Raw genomic sequence first — 23,191 nt, forward strand, 5'->3', positions numbered from 1 at the left:
CTCTTCTTTTGATCTTAACTCATACAATGAAACTCTTTATGATCTCTTTAATGAACACGAATAGCTAAGTTTGTTTCTCTAGAGTGAAGATGAAGCTTTGAACATGGATAAATAGTTTAGTCGTTTTTTTTTCTTCTTGTCATGTTTCTCGTTAAGTGCTCACTATTATCTAACTATACCCATTCGATTTCATAGAATAATGATAGTAGCTTCATCGTTTATGCTTATAGCTTGATAGGTCATACTTAGAAGTAAGATTCTTTGATGATTTATGCTTGTAATTTGATAGGCGATAGTTGGGATATAATTATTTAGGACTTGAAATTGGGATAGTACATCTTGAATATGTTTGCTTAGAATGTTATATGTTCCGATGTTTGGATAAGGTTATTTTTCTAAACATTGAGTTATAAAGTTAGAGAATCATGTTAAGTAGGAGATAAAATCAATTGTGATACTTTAAGGTGGATTCTGAAACTCTAGGTTGTCCCCCATTTGAATTTCATTTTTATTTCCGTTATTTTATTTAAATATTTTATCACCAAAACAAATTTTCAAAAACAAAAATCTTATTACTTCCTAGTTTTAGAATAGATTTCACTTAGTCTCTGAGGAACGAACCGGTCTTACCGGAAATTATTACAACTTGACACCCGTGCACTTGCGGGTGTAGACCTATTTAGGGTAACCTTTCTAGGCCCATCAAGTTTTTGGCGCCGCTGCCGGGGACTAGTTTTAAATTTGTTCTAATCTTGGAAAGTTTTTATTTTTGGTAAGTTTTTATTTTTGGCCACTTTGACTTGCTTCTCTATTTTTGGTGTGTAGGGCATTAAGGAGCGAAAGAGAAGGCGCAAACAAGGAGGAGGAGTCGAAAAGAAGAAATTTACAGTTTTATCTTGTTTTATTTTTGGTGAGAGAGAGACTTTAGACTTTCTTAATTTTATTTTTTGATTAAAGTTTTGACCCTAAATTAGAGGGCTTGTAAATTGTAACCGAAAATCAAACGAAGCCTCGGGTTCGGACACTTAAGGGAAGAGTGGCCCGGGTCGTCATCAAAGGTCATCGCCCGTCTTGAACGGGAGGTAATTTCTCTGACCACCCACGAATCCCCTGTAAGTGGGTCCTTGTATGTGTTTTGTGTGCCTAATTGATTTGACGAACTGCTTAGTTTAATCGTCTTTAGTAAGGGCACAAACCCCATTACAAGATAGGAGTCGGATTTCATCACCGATCTCTTGCCCATTTAGGAAACAACGTTGCGAATCCCAAACCTCACTTAAATTAAAATCTGGTTTAGACATTGGCCTTAAGGTATCGAGCTCATAGGATCTTTGAAACAATTCAGGGACTTAATTTTTATTTGGGCATTCCTAAAAGGAAAGTGTCACTCAATTCTTTAAAAGGTCACCTCGAGAAGAGGAAACGTTACCGAAGGTTGGACGACTATCACAACGTTTATCGTTGGTTGTCACCAAGAATTGTTTGACCGTATTACTTTGACGGAGTAACCCTCATAACAATTATAGTTCAGGCTTTGTTACAATATAGGAGCTGTCTAGACTTTTAAGTGAAATTGACCAACTTGTCTGTCTAGATTCTGTTTAGGTTGCTTGGTGGAGTCAGCTTGATTGTGGTTGTTTTCCTTCTAGGATCTTCGTAGTGCTTCCCCGGTTTTCGATTTCATTAAAAAAAAAAAAAAAAAAAAAAAAAAAAAAAAAAATTGATGAGAAATGGATAGATCGTGGTCCCAACATAATGGCAGAAGGGACGAGAGTTTTTCAAATCTACCATGGTGGTATTTAGCAAATGGGCAGAATAGTATTAATAATCCTAGAGACAATGTGCATAATGATGGTCGTAGGGATTATTACCAACCTCAAGAAGGTTATGAACCATATTATAGATATCCTGACAGATCATCTTACATGCATTATAGTAGAGAGTCTTATGCTCCAAATGTGTCCCAACCTCAATGGGAAAACATTGAAACTAATGACTCTTACATGCATTATAACGAAGAATTTTATGCTTCACACGTATCTCAACCTCAATGGGATAACGGTGAAACCATTGATCCTTCATCTTTAGCATCACCTTCGTTGGCCGAAACTATGAGTATGTTAGAAGAGTCTATGATTGCGCTAAGGAGGATTAATGGAGAGTCTTATGCTTCACACGTATCTCAACCTCAATGGGATAACGGTGAAACCATTGATCCTTCATCTTTAGCATCACCTTCGTTGGCCGAAACTATGAGTATGTTAGAAGAGTCTATGATTGCGCTAAGGAGGATTAATGGAGAGTCTTATGCTCCACACGTGTCTCAACCTCAGTGGGATAACGGTGAAACTATTGACTCTCCATCTTTAGGATCATCTTCATTGACCCAAACTGTTAGTGATCTTCAAAAGAGTGCTTTCGAGTTTTGTCAGACTTTAGAAGAAAAGAATGACAATACCTATAGAATTCTACAAGAAATAACAACTAGTATTATAGAAGAAGATCACCATGAGAATGTAGAGTACGGTCCACAGTGTCCTGTGTACTATGATGACGAGGATACAATTTTAGAGGAGTATAGTTCTCCCGACAACATCGTTATTGAGACTAAAATCTCAGAAACGGTGGATCCCGATATTGAGATATCCTCTCATTGTATCGAACTTGAAATACATTCAGACCATAATGAAGAGTTCACTAGAGTTGAAGATGATTTGAAGTCGTTTGACTCAACTGAGGATGATGAGTCATGGTTGACCAATTTGCTAAATGAGAGGATTGACTCGCCTGATTTAGGCGAAGATTTAGAATTCTTTAGGGACACCGATGATAACATGATAAAAGAAATTATAGAAGGACTATCTAACTCGACTTCTAGGGATTGTGAGTCTGATAGTAGGGTTTCTCCATTGAAGGAACCCGAAGTACCTGTTTTAGAGAACCCTAGTTTAAGTCTGGGTGTCATTGATAGTCCTCTAGATTGCTTTGTATTTTGTCCCTCAAAACCATGTGTAGATTTTGAAGCATTCACTCCCTCTGTCGATCATCCATATGAAGACCCATTCTATCCGGTCTGTGATCTCTCTGGTGCAGTACCAAACTTAACGACCTTATTGTCGTCTAAGTTTGGGGATTGCCCTTCTATCTTGATAGTCCCACTTACACTATCACCAAGTTACGAAAATGTGAGACTATCGTTCACTGAAAACTTTGTGTTTTGGGTGGACCCACAGATGTATCGGTTATTGGTTTACAGTTAATCACATATTTGTAATCCAGTAGGTTTAATTTTTTCTATTTTTCAAGTCATCTGTTTCGTCTGGCTGAAGACGTTAAACTTAGCGCTTTCTGGGAGGCAACCCATGTAGAGGACGCTGAATCGGGTAATATCTCTCCCTTCACCCTTTTATTTTTTGCATAGTCTTCAGAACATTGAGGACAATGTTCGGTTTAAGTTTGGGGATAGGGGAATGAATTTTTTGCTAAGTCCTTATTTCAAAAATTCAAAAGGGTTCAAAATTTTTCAAAATTTTTAATTTTTGGATTGAAAATGTGAGTCTAGTTGTTTTTGTTTGTTAATGGTTATAGAGTTTAGTTGGTTGTACTGTGCTTTTGCTAAAGGTTTTTCCACGAATTTCAAGTCTTGAGGTTGTCTGTGCACTAGCCATGTGAGTGTTAGATAGGTGAAGAATTGACTTTTCTGAGAGAACTTAATCGATCATTAGTGGAGACTTAACCCGTGTGAGATTCTGAGCCTTTCTTGTTGTTTTGAGTGATCTCTTCTGAGCTAATTCTGAGTAGAATGAAGAGCTACTCAACCTCGCAATATTGAAAGAAGAACTCATTTGATCTCCTGAGTTCAAATTTTACAACCACTAGGGATGTCCTCAGGAAGCAAACCTTCTCTTGTAGTCTGAGAAACTTGAAAACAGTGTCAACTAGAGGAAGATAGAAATCCATATGTTAGAACCCTGAGAATAAGGCATAAAGCAAAATGAAGAGAATTTTACCCAAGGAAAGAATAATGTTAAGAAAGTATGTTGTGTATTTTGAGTTTTATTACCAGAAGCGTATTGAAAAAAAAAAAAAAGAAAAAAAAAAAAAAAAAAAAAAGAAAAGAAAAGAAAAAAAAAAAAAAAAAAAAGAAAAATCAAAGAAAAAAAAAATGTTAGTTTGTGTTTAAGTGTTTATTCCCTGAAGTAGTTCTTGAAGATTTGAAGACGTCGAGTTCTCAAGAGTTCTAGTTCATCCTTAGTCTATCGACCTCTAGGAAGCATTGTTAGAAAGTAGATCAGGTGAGAAGAGTTGGTTAGCTTCCCCATTCCGTATTAGTGGTTGTTTCCTTCCTATGAGATCAGTCGTTCACAAAATTATAGTCTGTCTTTTTCATGTGTTGAGTTTTCCTTCATATTCATACTAACACATAGAGTGAACCAATTTTGAGTGACTTTAATTTCTTGAGTGTATGACCGTGAGGCAATAGTCGAGGCGAAATGAATTGAGAAGGTAATCGAGGTCTTGCCTTTTCAGAACCGAAATGATACTCATATTGGCTGGTCATGTGCACTCGAGTCTAGATTATTAGTGAAGGGATTTTTAGCATTTGTATGGTTTGGTCGATTTGGATTTCATTTCTATTAACTTTCGAAAATTTACCGGATAAACATTTTTAGTCCTTATCATATTTAGACCCTTTTGGACTTTTGAGATTTTTGAATTTTGTGGGTATATTCACTGCAAACCCTCACGAGACAAAACTCGTCCTCTAGGGCAACCTAGAGGTTTAACGGCTTGTTGCACGTGCTAAGTGCAATCGTGATTCCCTACGAAAGTGGTGAAAGTGGTTTAGTTTTATTTTTCTGTTTTGCTCGAGGACTAGCAAAATCTAAGTTTGGGGATGTTTGATGAGACATGAAAATGTCCCATCTGAATTTCTTAACTCGGGTTAGTTAGTCCAGTTCGAGCGGTTACTCTGATGATTTGTTTGATTTTCTTTTTTCAGGTGTCTTTGCAGGGCTTAATGTGAAAAATAAACGAAATGGAGAGAAATAGATGTTAGGGGCATTTTGGTCATTTTAATGACAAGGGTATTTTGGTCGATATTGGTGCTCGGTTGAAAAGTACAGTCTAAGACGAACTCATGGGTAAAAAAATTAGTGAAATCGGAGTACGGACCAGAGAATTACAGCAGGTCAAAGGTTGGGTCTAACATCGTTGACCAGTGGGATACTATTGGGCGTATTTCTAGCAGGAATCTAACGGCTGGTATGATTTTCACTCACGTGGCTATATCTTGGCTTGCGTTTCAACTTATTAGGATAAACCGAGAAGCACCCTATCAAGCCTTATTACCAGCACAAAAAATGGTAACACGTGATTAGTATCTTTCTGTTTAGAGAAAGAGATATCTCCCTCCCATTTTTTCTCTTTCTTTCTAACATTTGAAAAATAAAGAAACCTAGTATAGAAAAGAGAATTCTCTAATCAGAGAAGGTTTCTGAAATAGAAATTTAGAGAGAGAAACTAGAGATGGAAAAATTATTTTGAAGAAAGAAAAAAAATGTGAAGATAATATATTAATGATGGAAGATTTGAAAGGGGTTTCTTATTGTTAGAGAGAGCTGGAGCTGCTGTATTTAGGTGATCTTCTTTGCCTTCTTAGACATATGGAGAGAAATATTCACAGATTCGACTGAGGTATTTTTAGAGTGAAGATTATACAAATCTAATGAGAGATTGAAGAAGATTGGGAGATTTTATGTGCTTGATATGAATCAATAGATTTGCCAAGAGAAAGTGAGTATTTTCTTTCTTTCTTGGACAATGATTGATTATAGACAGAGTTGCTCGGATTTGAAAGGATATATTCAGAGATTGAGAAAGGGATTTGAAGATTATATTGTTGTGACAATCAAAGATGAAAAGGAAGAAGGAAAGAATCGATTTTTAATTCTCTTCATATTCTATAAAGACAGAGAAAGAGCAACAGGGTGATCATCTTCTCTTTGGGAGGAACAGGGGCTGAACTAGAATTGAAATAGAGCTCTGTTCTTCATCTTCTCAAGAGCTTTAAAGAAATATTAGTGAGAGAGAGAAGAAGAAGAACAGAGAAACAAAACTTATTGTATCATCTTCTTTATTCTACATTTCATGTTTTCTAATTTCAGAAAAAAAAGAAACAAAGAGTGTTTGTATAGAGAGAGAGAGAGAGATAGAGTTTTATGAGTTGTTCTTCTTCCATATGCATTATAAACATCACAGAGGAAGTATTCTTTCATATTATTTTTCTGTTAAAAGAAGTTTAAAGTTTGTGTGTGTGAGAGAGAGATAAAGAATATGTGTTTCTTTGAGTCTTTGTGAGAGGGACTTGATACAAACTCATCACACTCCATCACACTCTATCACATACATTAACATTGAGGAGCAACTGGCAGTATCATCATTTTTGTGATATTTCTCTTACTCTTCTTTTGATCTTAACTCATACAATGAAACTCTTTATGATCTCTTTAATGAACACGAATAGCTAAGTTTGTTTCTCTAGAGTGAAGATGAAGCTTTGAACATGGATAAATAGTTTAGTCGTTTTTTTTTCTTCTTGTCATGTTTCTCGTTAAGTGCTCACTATTATCTAACTATACCCATTCGATTTCATAGAATAATGATAGTAGCTTCATCGTTTATGCTTATAGCTTGATAGGTCATACTTAGAAGTAAGATTCTTTGATGATTTATGCTTGTAATTTGATAGGCGATAGTTGGGATATAATTATTTAGGACTTGAAATTGGGATAGTACATCTTGAATATGTTTGCTTAGAATGTTATATGTTCCGATGTTTGGATAAGGTTATTTTTCTAAACATTGAGTTATAAAGTTAGAGAATCATGTTAAGTAGGAGATAAAATCAATTGTGATACTTTAAGGTGGATTCTGAAACTCTAGGTTGTCCCCCATTTGAATTTCATTTTTATTTCCGTTATTTTATTTAAATATTTTATCACCAAAACAAATTTTCAAAAACAAAAATCTTATTACTTCCTAGTTTTAGAATAGATTTCACTTAGTCTCTGAGGAACGAACCGGTCTTACCGGAAATTATTACAACTTGACACCCGTGCACTTGCGGGTGTAGACCTATTTAGGGTAACCTTTCTAGGCCCATCATGCCCCTACACCACCATAACAAGTCAATTGAACCATCACCAACCAGTTCCATTCACCTAGTTACACCACTAATCCCATCGTTCACCTTTCCTATGGCTACCCAAACCCGGAATAACTACCAGACCTTCCCCGAAGCTTCTCAAAAATCAATCAATCAACCTACTCGCTACCCACACTCCGGGTTCTCCTCCTTACTCAACTTCATACCGTATAAGTGTGCGTTCTTTTTCTCCACATCTATACAATAGCCCAACGACCATAAACCATTACTCATACTCTCAACTTTGTGAACACATCCTATCCCTTACCCCTTCCACTATTTTTGTTGATTCTAGAGGCACTTCGATAGAAAATTTAGACTCTAGGCGTGAGGATTTCGATGCACTTCCTTTTGTTTCTGTTGGCACCCCAAGATCCAAGCTAACAACCCCGTCTCATCTGTTAAAAGACGACGATAACTTAAAATCCGAAGAACCAACGTTAGTGCTCATCGATGAAAGTGTTTCTGCTGGGTTTCCTCATGGAATTGATTGTACTTTTGTTAATGGTGAGGCCATGCAACATATAAAAAGAAATATGATCATTCATCTTCGAGAAATTTTACGATGGTTTGCAATTTTTATTGGATCTTCTCGTAAGGATTCCACTGATGACACCCTCTTTGATGTTATAGAAAGCCTTGTTGCGTACTTCATAATATTACAAGAGGATACTCATAACAATACTCAGATTGTTGCAAGTTCTGCAAATTTTCATACTTTTATTTGGGAACCTGGTGATTCGTTTGTTTTTCTTTCTCTACACTTTCTCTCTTCGTATGATGGTCAAATCGTCGTTACGAGTATTCCAGATATTATTGAAAGAAGAGAGGCAGGTATCGTGATGGATTGGAAGAAGAATTTTAAGGTTAGAATTTTCATAGAGGAAAGTATGGTATTTGCAATCTTCTTCATCAAACTACAAGATGACGGGAGATGTCGAAATTTGTTGGAAGATTCTTTCTCACGATCGATCTTTCGAAATTCTTTGCAATATGAGATTGAAGCTAGTGCTATAATCCATAATGGTGTCTTTTGGTTATCGTGCCCCTTCCATGCAAAGTGGGAATTACGGATCGCCATGATAGAATTCATCGTATGTGGGTGCATCACATTATTTTCTTCATCGAATCGTTCCGGGACGAACCTTCTGGGGAAAGGGGAGCTGATGCAGGGGCACCCAGCGTGGAGGCTTTTTCCATGACCAAACCGGGCCATAGGCCGTCCGGCCATGAGGAGTAGTTTTTAGGAAGTCCCAATTTTAGTATGATTCTTAGAGAATCTAGGTTTAGGAAATTATGTTATTTTAGTATTTCCAATAATTGGAAAGGTCCAGATTTGAGTCTAGCTATTTAGGAAGTTGCAGTCTTTTAATTATTTAGGAAAGTCTAATTCAAGTCTATCTAGGAAAGTCCAAAATCCTATAAAAGGATATCTAGTTTGTCCATTATCCTCAGATTGAAGAGAAAACCCCTTTGAAGTTTAATAAAGTTTAGTATTTTCGAGTTATTTCATCTTTATTTTATCGTTCTTGTTAAGTTTATTCGTCTTCTTTAATTCCGCTGCGTTTCTACATCATGGTCTCTATCTCAAAGGTAAACCTTCATAATCTCATCTACTAGGTTAAGAATCTCTTCTTTTTTTGTTTTCTGGAACTTTTTACTTTGTTTGATTTCTCATCAGATGTAATCAATCGATTGAACAATTTAAGAGGAAAAGGAATGGCCAGCAAGTATTCTTGGTCTTCTAAACAGTACATTTCCCCTTCTATAATAAGAGCTTCAAAGTTTAACCTAATTAATTCTTCCTCTTTTTATCTTTTGATTCGTTCGATTTTGATTGAGAAGCTATAAAAATGGATTCGTCTGGCAAGATTTATCAGAGGAAGATTTCATTTATCCAGCTCACGATCATGAATACTTTCTCAAAGGTTCAGAGTCACTTGAAACGAGCTTGAGTTTCAGATCTCCGGAGAAGGTACCGGAAACTCATAAATCCGGTGAAAATAGTGAGTTTCCGGTTGCTGTACAGAGGAGAAATCAGTCTTGGAGTTCAATAGACCATTGAGAACAGACCTTCTCTCTCTAGATCTGTTCTAGAGAGAGAAAAAAAAATTGAGAGAGAGGAGAGAGATTTTTTTGTTTTTTTTTTTTATGTTTGAAGGTCGCCGGCCGGGAAATTGGCCGTCCGGCGACTTTCGCCGGAGAAGATGATGAGGTGTCGAGAAGATGAAGTGGCAGAGAGGTGATGAGATGGAGGAGCCTTTTTTATAGCATCTTTTAAAATTAGAATCCCCTTAGCAATAAAAAGAAACATAAAAAGTCAATCTTATTTGACTAGTATTAAGAAAAATCTTTATTCCCCGGAGAATTTTCTTTATTCCCCAAAGCCGCGGCCTAAATTAACCAATAAAAAAGAAATTGAAATAATTAACAATTGGAACTTGAAATAAATAAAAGCTAACAATTGAAATATAAATCGAGTGAAATTAAGAAATTATAAGAGCATTACAGAAAAAGTAAGGGTCGGGGTGGGGGGGGGGGGGCACGACCCTGTAAGCGCATAAATTGTTAATTTGTGCTAATCAAATTAGTTTTAATACCAGGAGATTCACCACTTTATAGCATTCAAAATCTTCTATAAGAACGACTGTGTCGGAGGCACGGGTTATACCTTGTAACTAATATAAACTAAATGACAATTTGGTCAAAACTCTTTTATAGCATTCAAAATCTTCTATAAGTATTCTTTTAATTTGCATCTGGTTCAATAAAATATTTGTCTTGGTTATCTCACATTTGGATTTTTGACTAAATAAAATATATAACTTTTTTTTGAAATTTAGATATTAAATATCATAAGCCCGCAGGCAATAAGCACCATACATATCACTCATCCGAATTTTAGTCCTTGTCAAGCCAGAGGGTTTGATCGAATGTCTCCACAGGACTGGGGGTAAGAATTGAATTTGCTAAATTATGGGCACAAGAGTTCTGAGCCCTTGGACAGTGACGACACATGACATCATTCATGGTCGCCAGGACATCCCTAATCTCTAGGATTTGTGGTCTGACCTGCCACGGGATTTCATCTTGGTCGTTGTTTACTGCTTCGATCAGGACCCTACAATCTCCTTCAAATATAAGCCCCACACCACTTTGCTCCAACCCTAATTGCACTGCCAACTTCATAGCCTCCACTTCGCTTTCCAGAGGCGACCGGACATTAATAGTTTTTGCCACTTCTTTGATGATGATCCCCTCCGAGTTTCTTATAACTGCTGCCATAGCTGAACCCCTTTGATTAAAGTAGCCATCGAAGTTGATTTTCAGGTACTGTGGAGATGGTTTCACCCATTCCTCAGATGGTGATGTCCATGAAGAAGAATCGTCTTGGATATTTGTTTCCTTGAGTCGGATCTTCGCTTGCAAGATAATTGAATCCAGCTTGATTTATTTGTTCTCAAAGTACAACTCGTTCCTAGCTTTCCAAAAGCACCAGAAGAGGTAAAAGTAGAAAATTTGTTTTTCAACATCATTCTTTTCGTTCATCAGTTTCTTAATCATCATGTTTTGATCCTGTTGATGTGGTTCCATAAATATTAGTTGAGCTCTACTCCCTAACTCTGAACATCACGCAGTTGCCGAATAGATGCTCCAAAGTTTCAATAGCTGAATGACAACATCTGCAAGTAGCATTTATGTGTGGAAACCCTCTTTTGATTTTCGTAAGAACAGGTAGTCCACCCTTCAATAACCTCCACACAAATAACTTAACTTTTGGTTCTAAGTATTTTACCTTCCATAGCTGGGACCATTTAATACTCATGGTTGGAATCTGTTGGTTTGTTGACTTAGTTAGTTTGGTGTAGTATGATTTCGGTGAGAACTCTCCTTTCTCATGTGGAGTCCAGACCAATTTGTCATGCCTTACTGATCTCGATAAAGGTATATTAAGAATTGTTGTTGCAGATGCTGTTGTAAAGGTAGAACGAATTAGAACCTCATTCCAAGTCCAATTGTTTGAATTAATTAGGCCATTTACTGTACTTTAGTTCATCATCAAACCTGAACTGATTTCTGGTATTCCTTGTGCTAACTCAGGTACCCAAGCGTCCTTTAGGATTCTAATTCCTGTTCCATCTCCCACCTGCCACCTAGTATTGCGCTGAAGAGTGTCTCTCACTGCCAGTAAAGCTCTCCATAAAGATGAAGAATTTGATTTCGTAATTGCATTCCAGTAGTTCCCATTTGTAAAGTACTTTGATTTAATGATATTGGCCCAAACTGAGTGAGGAGAGCTTATGAGTCTCCAGGAAACCTTTGCCAGTAGAGACTCATTTACCTTTGCCGTAGACCTAATTCCCAAACCCCCTTGTTCTTTAGGTTTTCAAATTGTTTCCCACGCCAGGAAATGCATCTTTTGGTGATCCTCGTTGTGATCCCACCAAAAATTACGTTCAATTCTTTCCAGTTGGTTGGTAACTCCAGAAGGGATAAGTGATAAGCCCAAGAAATATGTTCTGATTGGGCTTAAAGAATAAAATATATAACTTATCTTTTTAACTTAAAAAACTTGAAATTAGACCATGAGGCGGACCCACGTAGGGGCCCGTGGGGTCACAGGCCCCCACGGGTCCGACGTTAAATTCTATCATCAAATTGAAGTAACTAATATATAAAGGCTAAAACATTTATGTGACAAGTAATAAGATTCTGGTGGGATGGACTGTGAAGGAGTTGTCCGTGCTTATGACATGTGTTCAAATCTCAGCATCCGCATCTTTTAATTTTGTCTTTCATTTTCATATAAGTTTTTTTTTTTGTTAAACTCCATTATGCCCCTTTTTTGTTATCAATTATTGTTTAGCTCTTTTATCTTTTTTCCTTTTAACTCCTATTTACAAATCAGTTATTCTTTAAGTTTTTTTTTCAGTTTTTCTCTTTCATCTTCATTAAGTTTCTTTTGTTAAATTCAATTATTCCCCTTCTTTTGTTATCAATTATTGTTTGACTCTTTTACTTTTTCCTTTCAACCCCTATTTATAAATCAGTTATTCTTTAAATTTTTTTATCTGTATTAATTCGATGTTGACTCTCATTAACTTTGTTGGCGTCATTTTTCAATATATTATTACGTCTTCTTTTTTATTTCATTTATGTATATATTTTGACTACCTTTTTTTAGATTCCATCTATTATCTATATATATATATTTTTTTTTACAAAGATAAGATGCGGTGATCATTATTCAATACATAAAGGGTTCTCTATTTTTTTGAATTTTTTTTTTATAAAATTCGAACGTATATAAGATTAATTGTACATATATTGTTATATTTTGATTATTTTTCTAAATTTCGTCTACTGTGCCTTTTTAACTTTTATACAAACATAAGTTGCGGTGATCATTTTTCAACACATAAAGAGTTCTCTTTCTTTTGAAATAAATTGACACATTATGATTTTTATAAAATTCGAATGGGTATAAAATTAACTATATTGAAATTGTAGTTAATGCAACTCACAAGTTAACAGTAGTCTAGTATGTCGGCGGCTTAGTTATAAGATATAAAAAAGCATTCCCTTGAACATTACATCTAGATTTTTGAATAATTAATTTTTTTTTATTATAACTAAAAGTGCCCCACAATATAAAATTCCTGGGTCTGCCACTGAGACCGTCAACCTATTTTCTTATTGTCCACCACCCTTTGGTGTAACGGTTAGACACTCCTCTTAAACCCATGAGGTCGTGGGATCTAGTCTCGGTGGAAGTAGTTGCTATCAAGATTTATCCCATGTAATTTAGGCTATAAATAAGGTAATAATTTGTCGGACTTTAGGCCTCTTTGTTGTCGGACTTTAGGCCTCTTTCATTCTTGGTTTAAATTAGGCGGTTATCGTGTTTATTACATCTTCATGATGCATGAATGCCTTGTAATGACTAACGTAGATCGTAGTCAAATTCTCAAAAAAAAAAAAAAAAAAACACCTTTTTTCTTATTAAAAGGATCTCATAGGCATACAAATTAAATCAATTTATTAGAAAGGCTTGAAAATAACCATGAGAACATTTATCACATGGTTTTAAAAATCTCATCCAAAATAAGGAGAGATAACTGAAAGCTTATTCAACACAAAGTGAAACTTAATCACTAATTCATAATTAATTCATTAACTGAATTAACTAACAACTTTTACTTCTTATGCAGATGGGAGATATTTTGTGCCAAGATCCTGGATGATCTTTTTCGATCCCTCAATTAAGTTCTTTATGACATCGCCAGCCGGAATAATGTCCTTAACAAGCCCAACACCTTGTCCTGCATACATGACCATGTGTTCCAATTCTCCAGCAGTATTCTGATTTGCTACTTGACCAGCAAATCGACGTAGAACAGTTTCCTGTATTTAACCAAAACAACATAATCAATTCAAAATTTAATCAAGAAAGAAGATTTTGAGCTTGAAGTCAATCTGGGATGTCTAACTTCCAATTAGAAGTAGTAGACATACAATCAGATGTTGAACCATTATATTACATACGTGAATATCTATAGCAAATTAAATCGAACTAAATCATGACTCTCTATTGGAATGAATTAAGAATGTAAGTCCATACTCCTCCATGAATGGTGGAATAACCAATGATTGGTTGTGAATCATCGTTTTCCACATCATCTGGTGCACCTTTCCATTGGTTATGGAAAGGTGTGTTGAGGCATCGAGTAGGTGCACGCCAAGTTGCACGACTGTATAAATCAGTGAGATCGGTGTCGGCTTCAGTGTATTGTAATAATTGTTGCTTGTAGTAGTCATTTGCGTACGACTCTTTTGTTGCTACAAACCTACAAATATGTAATACAATGTTAATGATGAATAGCATAAGAAAAATATGAAAAAAAGAAAGAATTGTAATTTTGACTTTGCATATTTGCAGTGTAATACTTCTTCTCTTGCAGAATGTGGGACTATTAGCCGAAGAACTAAAAAGAAAATGAAAAGATGCATAGATACCTAGTTCCCATGCAAATACCCTTGGCACCCCATGATAAAGCAGCAACATAACCACGAGCGTCACCAATGGAACCTGCAGCAACTACTACTATGTTTCTGTCTCCAACTAAATCCACCACTCTTGGAACCAAAGCTGACAATGCAACCTATATTTACACGTAATTACAAAATTAAACACACTAATCCATGATTAATTATTCATCTGATTTAGTTACTCTTAACCATCAATCTCTTACATGACCAATTACGTGCCCTCCTGCTTCTACACCTTGTGCAATAATACAATCCACACCGGCAGCTACCGCCTTTTCAGCATCCGCCAATGATCCTACCTAATTAATTATAACATGAATTTCGAATTAGTGAAAAACAATAGGAAAATACTTCATAAATTAATATAGTCATATAATTAGTACAGTATTTAATTACTTGGTGCAAGATCTTGACTCCTTTAGCGTGGGCTTCGTCTACCATTTCTTTGTTGAAATCACCCCAGTACACTTGCATGCAAGCGAGCTTCTCATCGAAAATAGCTTTAACAGTATTAGTGTTATCGAATTCTAAAAGAATACCCGCTCCAAAGGGCTTCTTTGTCAGTTTCTTTGTTGCCGTTATTGCCTTCACCGTCATGTCATAACTATTCTGCATTTATTCACCATTTATGATTGATTATATTCTCCCTATTTATATATGTACACTACCATATATAATAACAATAATAAGAAAAAGAACTTTCTTCTAAATGACATTGCACTTAATTAATATTTCTATGTTAACTAAGCGGTTGTAACAATTATGAGATAAAAGATCTCGTTCAAATCTCAGTAATTAAACAATGTCAATGGAGTTTAGAGCAAAATTCACATAATTCTTAGGGGGTTGATCAGCCAATTATTATTGCAACTTGGAATGGCATCTAAAATTAGATTAATAATTTTGAATGAACTAATGGTAATAGGAGTATTAGCACGGTCCACACCCAAGAGAGCCAATTCAAGAAATGTTGTTTTCTCGTAAACACTCACTAATATAACTAAAACAGTGTATGTACATAAATAAATCAATCATATTTAAGAACATGAATATAAAATAGAAGTTAAGAAAAAAAGATTGAGACGTACAACTGGACTGGCCAATAGACCAATGCCACCAGCTTCAGCGACAGCAGCAACAAGTTTTGGGCCGGCGATATCAGCTCCCATAGGTGCCAAAACAATGCCATTATCGAACCCTAAGATCCCACCAAAACTCATTTTCTTTATTTCTTAGGAAAATCGAGATAGGGAAAGAAGAAAGAAAGGAAGCTGGGTCTTGAGTGGGGAAATGTTGTGGTGTCTAGAAATACAGTGACGATCTATATTTATACCATTTCCCACTCCATCTCACTATTTAAAAATTCAACATGGGTCACATTTATTGTCCTATTTAATATGAAAAATAAGTTCGTGGAAAATTATAGCTGGAAAACCTAACATGTGCCTCATTATAAATTTACTTTTACTATACTAGTTTTGACAAATAAATATTTTAAACTGCTTTGGTTGATCCCATATTTGTATACCCAACTCCAATAAAATAATGGTCAGAATTAGAGTTGGATGACAACAAACTAAACAATATTATAGAATAATGGTATTCTAGTTTCTTTTGTTTTTCTTAGATATTTCTCAAAACTTTTGTGGTATTTGTTACAAATACTAATCATTCTTTGTTTTTGAAAACACTCCCGATTACATTTATTAGTTTTTTGATACATCAAGTGGTAGAATTTGCTCATAATTGTTATGAACTATTCATATCCTAAGTGACATAGAAACTCTTTAGCATTTACATTTCTTGTTCATAACCAGAAACCAAATAAAAGTATGGGTGTGTCACTTCTATAAGGAGAGGCACCAACCAAAGTGACATAGAAAACTATTTAGCATTTACATTTCTTGTTCATAACCAGAAACCAAATAAAAGTATGGGTGTGTCACTTCTATAAAGAGAGGCACCAACCAAACTTATAAGGTTTTGTTTTCATTTATTATATATCCATTTGGAATACTTGCTTAAAAGCTAGAATAAGCATGGAAAAAAATTCCTAAGGGTAAGGAAAATGGAAAGAGACAAAAAGGAAGAATACAAAAGTATCCAAATTAGGAAAATATTTGTCAAAAGACTGTGTTTTTTGTTTTCTTTTCTTAATTCAACTTATTTGAATTTTAATCCTCTAACTCAAATATGCGAAAAATCTTTGACAGATGAAAATATATGTTATGTAATTTGATTGGAGTAACTCATATCTCCAAGTAAGATTCCAAATCTAACTTAGAAAACAAGTTTATGAAAGAAAATTTATAAAGATAAGAGAAATATTATTGTTACACACTTACACTCATGACAATACTTGCCTAATCCCTACACATAAATTTTTTCTTAAAACTTGAAGTTCCTTAGATTCTTACTCAATTTTTTATGAAGTGATCGATGTTATACAAAAGTGATCACTAAGTTAATTCAATCTTATTTACCTATCTAATTGGTCACTAATTTCTTATAACCATTGTTTTTTTCAATTAAGAGTGAGTGAGATTAAAAGGATGAAGGTTAAATAGGAGACTATAAAAATCCCACGAGCTTCATGCTCAAAACTTCTTCCGCGTGAAGCTTTCCATTTGGTAAGAGTCTTGACATTCAATTATTAATTTGATGACAATTTCCCCACAAATATAAGCTAATCTTCTGGGTGGGAGACTGGGAGTACAATTATAATCTCATCAAAAAGATTTTATCATTATTTTGGTTAGAAAAAACAATTATTATAAGCAGATGAACTCTCTGCACTGATAGATGGTAATAGCAGGGTTAGACTAGAACATGTACTAAACTAAGAGATCAACACTTGCTTGTCCAAGTGGTTGAAGGAGTTGACATAAACTCCAAGACCTTGGAAGTCTTGGAGTTCAATTCCGAGAGAAACCAGAATCGATGCTTTATTGAACTTTTTTTTTTTTAGTTGAAGAATGTTTTATTGAACTTGGGTTTCTTTTTTTGAGAAATCGACTACGACCTACGTTAGTCAATACAAGACATTGATAGAGGCCTAAAGCCCAACAACATAATGAAAGAGGCCTAAAACCCGACAAACTTATTATTTATACCTTTAATAACCCAAGTTCCATAACCATAGATTCTACCTCTTGTGAGAAACGAATCTAGGACCTCCAGTGTTTTGGAGTTTGTGTCAACACTTTTAACCACTTGGACAACCAAGTGTTGACTTGAACTTCAAGGTATAAACAACCTAATAAATTTGTCGGTCTTTAGGCTTGTTTCATTTTGTTGGGATTTAGGCATCTTTCCTTAATGGTTTAACTTAGTTGGTTATAGTTATCACATCTTCATAATGTATCAATGCATTGTAACGACTAACGTAGATCGTAGTCGATTCCTCACAAAAAAAAAACATAAATAAAATCGTTAGAAGTTGTATTTCACAAAGTTGTATCGCATTGTTTGACTAGAACAGTTTTAAATCCAAATGCATCTTTTCTTACTCTTTTTTATTTCACTTTCGGATTATCCGGTCTGTTTTCATGCAAAAAATTTTGACGTCCAAGCCAATTTCCTAAATGAATACTGAGTTTGTTAAAGGCAGTCAAATAGGAGATCCTAGTGGGAGTTGTTCTCGCATCATTATCTATATAATACAACAGAAGGGAAAATGATGACTGGGACAAACATCATTTTTTAATAAAGAACTAGTAATAGCCCGTGCCTACGGCACGGTAAAATGGTGCAAAACCCAAAAACTCAAATGCTATGTAATGTTGTTTGAACACTACACTTTCCAGAAAACCATAAAATTATTATCTAGTTTTACAAACATGGAGATGAGTATATCAAAATAGGGTGATGATTTTATTTGGCCCTAAAAACATTTTATTTTGCAGTAATCAGTTTTTTTCGATGAGATATTGTAGTAATCAGTTAGTGTGAAGAAATTATTAATTGTAAGAGAAAAGAAGAAAATTAGATTGTTTTAGAAACCCTACAATCATAAATTCTATATATTTGCAAAGCTAGAGAGACAGTTAAGAGGTTGAGAGGAGCTTCAGTTCCTGTTTAATAATTTAGTGAATAACCAAGCTTATATAATTTTCAAAATGTTCACCTCAATCATATATATTCTTCTACAAAATAGAACGAATAATTACTAATTTGCAAGTACAACTACTTTCTTGTTGAACACAAATTCGGTCTGATGTAGATACTGAAAGTAAGAGCTCGCAATTGACTTTTTCCGAACTACCAAACTTAATCAAAAACATCCTGTATAACACATGTGAAACTCTTAATACCTAGATCATACAATGGAAGAAACAATATAGCACAAGAAATAGGAAAAAACCAACAAAAGTAATGATCACCGAAATGGAAGAGGAAAGATTGTATTTCCAAAATTGGTATAGAGAAGGAATTGAATCTCGATGAACTTAAATGTTACAAATGAGATGGTTTGACATGTCCGCTTCATGTTTTATGTATAGAGCGTGCAATATTTAAAAATACCAACAATATTTGATCATAAACTACTTACAATAGTTTCCCTAACTATAATTCAGGCAACTTAACATCTTTGTAGAAATCAATTCCAAAACACAAGTGGTTAGGGTACAATGTTTAACAATGAAACAAAATATGGGAAGCATATCAAAAACTCAATTAAACAGGAAACATAACTATTGATTTCTTACTAATGTGTTTCAAACTCACATCGGAGAGAAGAAATCAAATATATCTCCAATTATACATGTATTATTGTATTTATCGCTAGAATATACATCAACTAAGAAATCCTCATACTTCATTTCCTAAATATTTTTGTTCACGTAGCAACTTCCACACTTCAATGCACTTAAAGTTATAATTGTAGGTGAAAGTTAAAAAAAATAAAATATTTAGAACTCACCATTACGAAATCAAAGAAAGCAATACGAGTGAAATGGTGATAGTCTTTAAGCAATTCCAGAGGGTAAACCTAGCTACGCCACAAAATATATATCGTCCACCGCTTCGCAGAAATCCTGTAACTATAGTAAAAGAAAACATCAAACAAAACCTCCATACGTCTACAAACAAAAAACTGCGAACCTCTCCACAGATTGATCAAAAAAAATAGATTCACATCAGCTTGAGTAATCTAGACGAGTAAGAGGAAGTAGTTAGAGTGTTAGACACATAAAACGACTAACAGAGTAACAAATAAACTCCAAAACTTCATTCTTATTTACATCTGTGTAATAATAGTCCTCATGGACATTGGTCTTTCATATTTTTAAGAAAAATTGTCATAAGGATCTCACCCTACTTTAAAAATTGTGGGAGTAACTGGTGCAATGTTGTGTTTGAAGGTAAAATCCTTACCCAGTAGGAACCAAGCATAGTTCCTAGCTTCGTGTCAGACTCGAGGCAGCCCTTGTACCATATGAATTAGCTTTAATAAAAGAAAAACGAAGAACAAAGCTAGGATCACCAGAAATGAGCAGGCAGACAACAACCTTGAAACAAAAACAATTGTAGACAAATAAACACAAGTCATTTACTATCAAAACCCAAAAGTCTTTCAAACAATTGTAAATAAACAAACGTTGCTAGGACAAAGTTGATGAGAAGGGAACCAAGATGCTAAGTAAAAAAAAAGAAGTGACCCCTAAGTTTAACAATCCATCAAAAGAAATTGCAAAAAAGAAAGTAAAACTACATTAAGAAAAAGAAACGTACCCATAATCCCTTTTCCCCGAATTTAGACGTTCATCGACCTTAATGTCATTAGACAGTAGACGAAAAGAAGAGTAATTCATGTATGCACCAATATATACATAGTCATTGAGGAATTTTATCAAACACGTTTTATGCAGCTTAAAAAGATGAAATCTTCATGTTCCAAACTTACTAAAATTTCAAACTTCATCATTCCAGAGTAATATGATGAACTTCAATAGTGCAACTAATCACCATAGTCCATAGACCTGCAGAAATAATAAATTAAAGATTCAAAACGGCAGAATTTATCATCATAGACCCGTATAAACAAATCATGGCAAATTACTGCTAAGACTCGAGTCATCACAGTCATGAGTGATAAAGACATTATTCGATATTTTTGACATTCTAGTATGATATTGATGACATTCAAAGTAACTTTTGGTATTATTATCCGTAAAGTGTTGGAAAAGTGAGAAAGTCTGACGATTTATGTAATAGATTAGTCATATGGCAATAGAGAATTCAAATCTATAGATCATGGAAAGGGGAAAATGAAGGAACAAGCAAACAACGCATACCTCATTCAAGTTGCCAAGATGGCCAATTCTAAAGACCTTCCCAGCTACTTTGTTCAAACCTAGACCCAAACTTAGATTGTATCTTTTCCATGCCCTTCTAACAATTCCTGAACTGTCAATATAAGAAGGAACAACAACTGCAGTGACAGTGTCACTAAACCATTCCTCCTTTTTTGTATAATTTTTCAAACCACATGCTTCAACAGCAAGCTTGCATATATCAAATTGTATGAATGTTCTTCTTATTTTCTTAAACCGGAAAAGTCAATTGAAATTAATCATCAAGAAATTGGGCAAGTTGAATATGTTTTACAATGCTAATATTTCACCTAAAAACAATATGGTCTTACACGCTACCAAGTTTCAAACATTTCTTGATGAACGAAACAGATAACAAATGAACTACCGAAAAACAACATAGGACTACGACAACATATTTCAAAGATTTCTTAACGAGCAAAATAGAAAAACTGAGAATAAAATTGTAAGGAAAGAAGTTTGCTTACCGAGTTGCTGTGGCAAGACGGGTGTGCCTAAGAATGACATTATCAAGACCTTCCCCAAACAAGAGAACAAGAGCATCTCTCAGACCATATAATAACTGTATTGAAGGGGTATATGGCCAATACGTTCCTAATGTCATTTCTTGAGTGAAAAATGTTCAGTGTAGATTAAAAGTCACCTGTCGAAAATATGCTTAAATCGCCACTCGTATCCATGAAGATCTTTAGCAGCCAACTCTTGAGTTGGTCTCGCTTGGTTCATAAAAATAAAAAAGTCACCTAATTATTACTTGATTAAGTGGCATATGTCCAACGGAAAGCAATTAAAAAAATAATCTAATTGTTGCTTGATTAAGTGGCATATGTCCAACAGAAAACAAAACACCATCAGGGTTGGCATCCCCAAATAATATTGTCCATGATTCAATGTCTCTTTGTTGCATTTCACCGAACACCTTTTAACGTTTACCCATTTCACCTCAAGATGAACAAAGATTAAAGATTGAATGCTGAAATGATTAGATTGCCAAAAAAATACCCAATTTACTAACATGAGTATGAATAAAAAATTCATCCTGAAAGATCAAATGACAGTGTTAGAAACCAAAAAATTTGCGAGATTAACTTACCTGAGAAAATTCATCCTAAAAAGCAAGATTCTCTGCAAAAAAAAAATGAGAGAGTTACAAGCCAAAATTTATGCAATATCAACTTACCTGAGAAAATTCATCCTAGAAAGGAAGATTCTCGACAAACCAAAACTCATCTTGCAAATGAGAATCGACAAACAAATTCATCCAAAAGTTGTAGAGGAAAGTCAAGTTAGAGAGAGAGAAAGGGAGTCTGCATACCTATAATAAGCTAAACAAATGATCCACACCTAATCTTCCTTCCAAGGAAAAATAGTAAGAAACAGTAATAACCTAATCAAATGGAGATGATTTTCAACAACTCAGTTTTAGGGAGAAATAGGGATAATGAGGGTAAAATGAAAGGGCGTACTAAAGGTGCATGAATTTGATAACGGAAGAAGGATGACGAAATCGATCAACAAACATTAATTCATGGATCAGAGGAGCATGAGTGGGTGAACTGATGGGGTTTGGGCGTTTCCTTTCAACAAATGTGATTAGAGAAAGGAAACGTTTCGTCAATAATGAGCTCTGGGCGTTTCCTCTGAGAGAGTAAACTTTTCTCATCAATCGCGCCGTTAGAATTAACTATAACCGTGTAGATTATAAATGAAAGGGTTAAGCGGTCCAGATTAATTGACTTGTTTACTTTCTTGTATGAAGTGGCCTAGTGGGTGAACTAATTTTCAATTTTGAGGGTGGGTAACAGATCTAAAGGTCAAGACTTGATAAAAAGCCCAACGAACGGTCAGATTTATGTTTCGGTTTGTCCCAGTCAGCAAAAAAGATTGCGTTTTATATAATAGATATTGTAAGCTTTACTTGAACTCTAGATTTTATTTCCAATCTAAAACTTTATTATCATTTACAATCTCTATTTATAGAGATAGGAAAGTAAAGAGAATAACAAACGATAACAGAAAGTATGGAATCAAGAAAAGTTAGTTACTAACTTTTCTTTTACAGGTATTACTGGTGGGAGTGCCTTTAGCAGATTGAATAGAGTTGGAAATGAGCTGAGACTAGAAGCTGATCTTGACCAATTGACTATTGACCGAAACCCTTGACTTCTTAAGGTGTTGACTGTATAAGAATCCAAAACCATGTTTAGTAAGATGGAGAAGGCTTATTATGCTGATTTGAATTTGTTCTCCTAACATAGTATACTTCTTCATCTTGCTGTTTAGACAATAATCATTGTTCATGCATAACAAGTCTTGATTTAAGTTGTGCTAAAGTAAGATGTTCATTGTTAGCTCTTAAAGCAATAGTGAACTGATCATAATCAGAATTCAGACCTTGAATAGCAATTCTGACAATTTCAGTATCACTAATCTTATCATGAACAGAGATGAGAGAGTCTGCTAGCATCTTTAATTCTCTTAAATACTCAGTTATAGATGCATTACCTTTCTTGATGGATTGTATTTTCTTCCTAAGTTGGTCTTTTCTTGATTCAAGACCCTCATTATAGGTAAGATTTATACATTCCCAAATTTC

General features: G+C 34.7%; 3 protein-coding genes across 7 annotated transcripts in view; 1 reads left to right on the plus strand and 2 right to left on the minus strand.

Moving 5' to 3' along the window:
• The window catches only part of LOC147569057 (uncharacterized), a 41,532-nt gene extending 25,924 nt beyond the window's left edge, over positions 1–15,608 (minus strand). The window contains exons 1-6 of one of the 2 annotated variants that reach the window (XM_086655517.1): positions 15,346–15,608; positions 14,654–14,866; positions 14,461–14,556; positions 14,225–14,370; positions 13,830–14,055; positions 13,225–13,612 (exon numbers count right to left, since the gene is read on the minus strand). In XM_086655517.1, the coding sequence (XP_086511643.1) occupies positions 13,412–13,612; positions 13,830–14,055; positions 14,225–14,370; positions 14,461–14,556; positions 14,654–14,866; positions 15,346–15,477 (1,014 nt within the window). In that variant the 5' untranslated portion in view covers positions 15,478–15,608 and the 3' untranslated portion in view covers positions 13,225–13,411. Of the gene's footprint in view, positions 1–13,224; positions 13,613–13,829; positions 14,056–14,224; positions 14,371–14,460; positions 14,557–14,653; positions 14,867–15,345 lie in introns of those variants that run through there. The other variant, XM_086655516.1, reaches the window with a different exon arrangement.
• Positions 62–4,150, plus strand: LOC147569058 (uncharacterized). Its single transcript, XM_086671597.1, has 2 exons — positions 62–1,130; positions 1,650–4,150. Exon 2 carries the CDS (start codon positions 1,731–1,733, stop codon positions 3,258–3,260), a length of 1,530 nt encoding a protein of 509 aa, XP_086527723.1. The 5' UTR covers positions 62–1,130; positions 1,650–1,730; the 3' UTR covers positions 3,261–4,150.
• Positions 15,609–18,341: 2,733 nt separating the features above from the next.
• Positions 18,342–22,013, minus strand: LOC147569059 (serine--glyoxylate aminotransferase-like). Of its 4 annotated transcripts, none has more exons than XR_015231165.1 (5): positions 21,063–21,333; positions 20,557–20,668; positions 19,637–20,241; positions 19,182–19,302; positions 18,342–18,541 (listed from the first exon to the last, which is right to left on the minus strand). XR_015231165.1 is itself a non-coding variant. In XM_086655518.1 (5 exons), exons 3-5 carry the CDS (start codon positions 21,197–21,199, stop codon positions 20,224–20,226), a joined length of 267 nt encoding a protein of 88 aa, XP_086511644.1. In that variant the 5' UTR covers positions 21,200–21,311; positions 21,689–21,720; positions 21,911–22,013; the 3' UTR covers positions 20,077–20,223. The 4 variants fall into 4 exon arrangements, 1 of the variants encoding a protein (XP_086511644.1); XR_015231166.1 differs by lacking the exons at positions 18,342–18,541; positions 19,182–19,302 and having other exon boundaries at positions 19,634–19,770; positions 19,994–20,031; positions 20,166–20,241; XM_086655518.1 differs by lacking the exons at positions 18,342–18,541; positions 19,182–19,302 and adding exons at positions 21,689–21,720; positions 21,911–22,013 and having other exon boundaries at positions 20,077–20,241; positions 21,063–21,311.
• Positions 22,014–23,191: the final 1,178 nt, after the last annotated feature.

The sequence above is a fragment of the Eschscholzia californica genome, unplaced genomic scaffold (assembly GCF_041429995.1).
Source record: "Eschscholzia californica isolate CP2 unplaced genomic scaffold, dmEscCali1.0.p SCAF_1, whole genome shotgun sequence".
Classification (NCBI taxonomy): domain Eukaryota; kingdom Viridiplantae; phylum Streptophyta; class Magnoliopsida; order Ranunculales; family Papaveraceae; genus Eschscholzia; species Eschscholzia californica.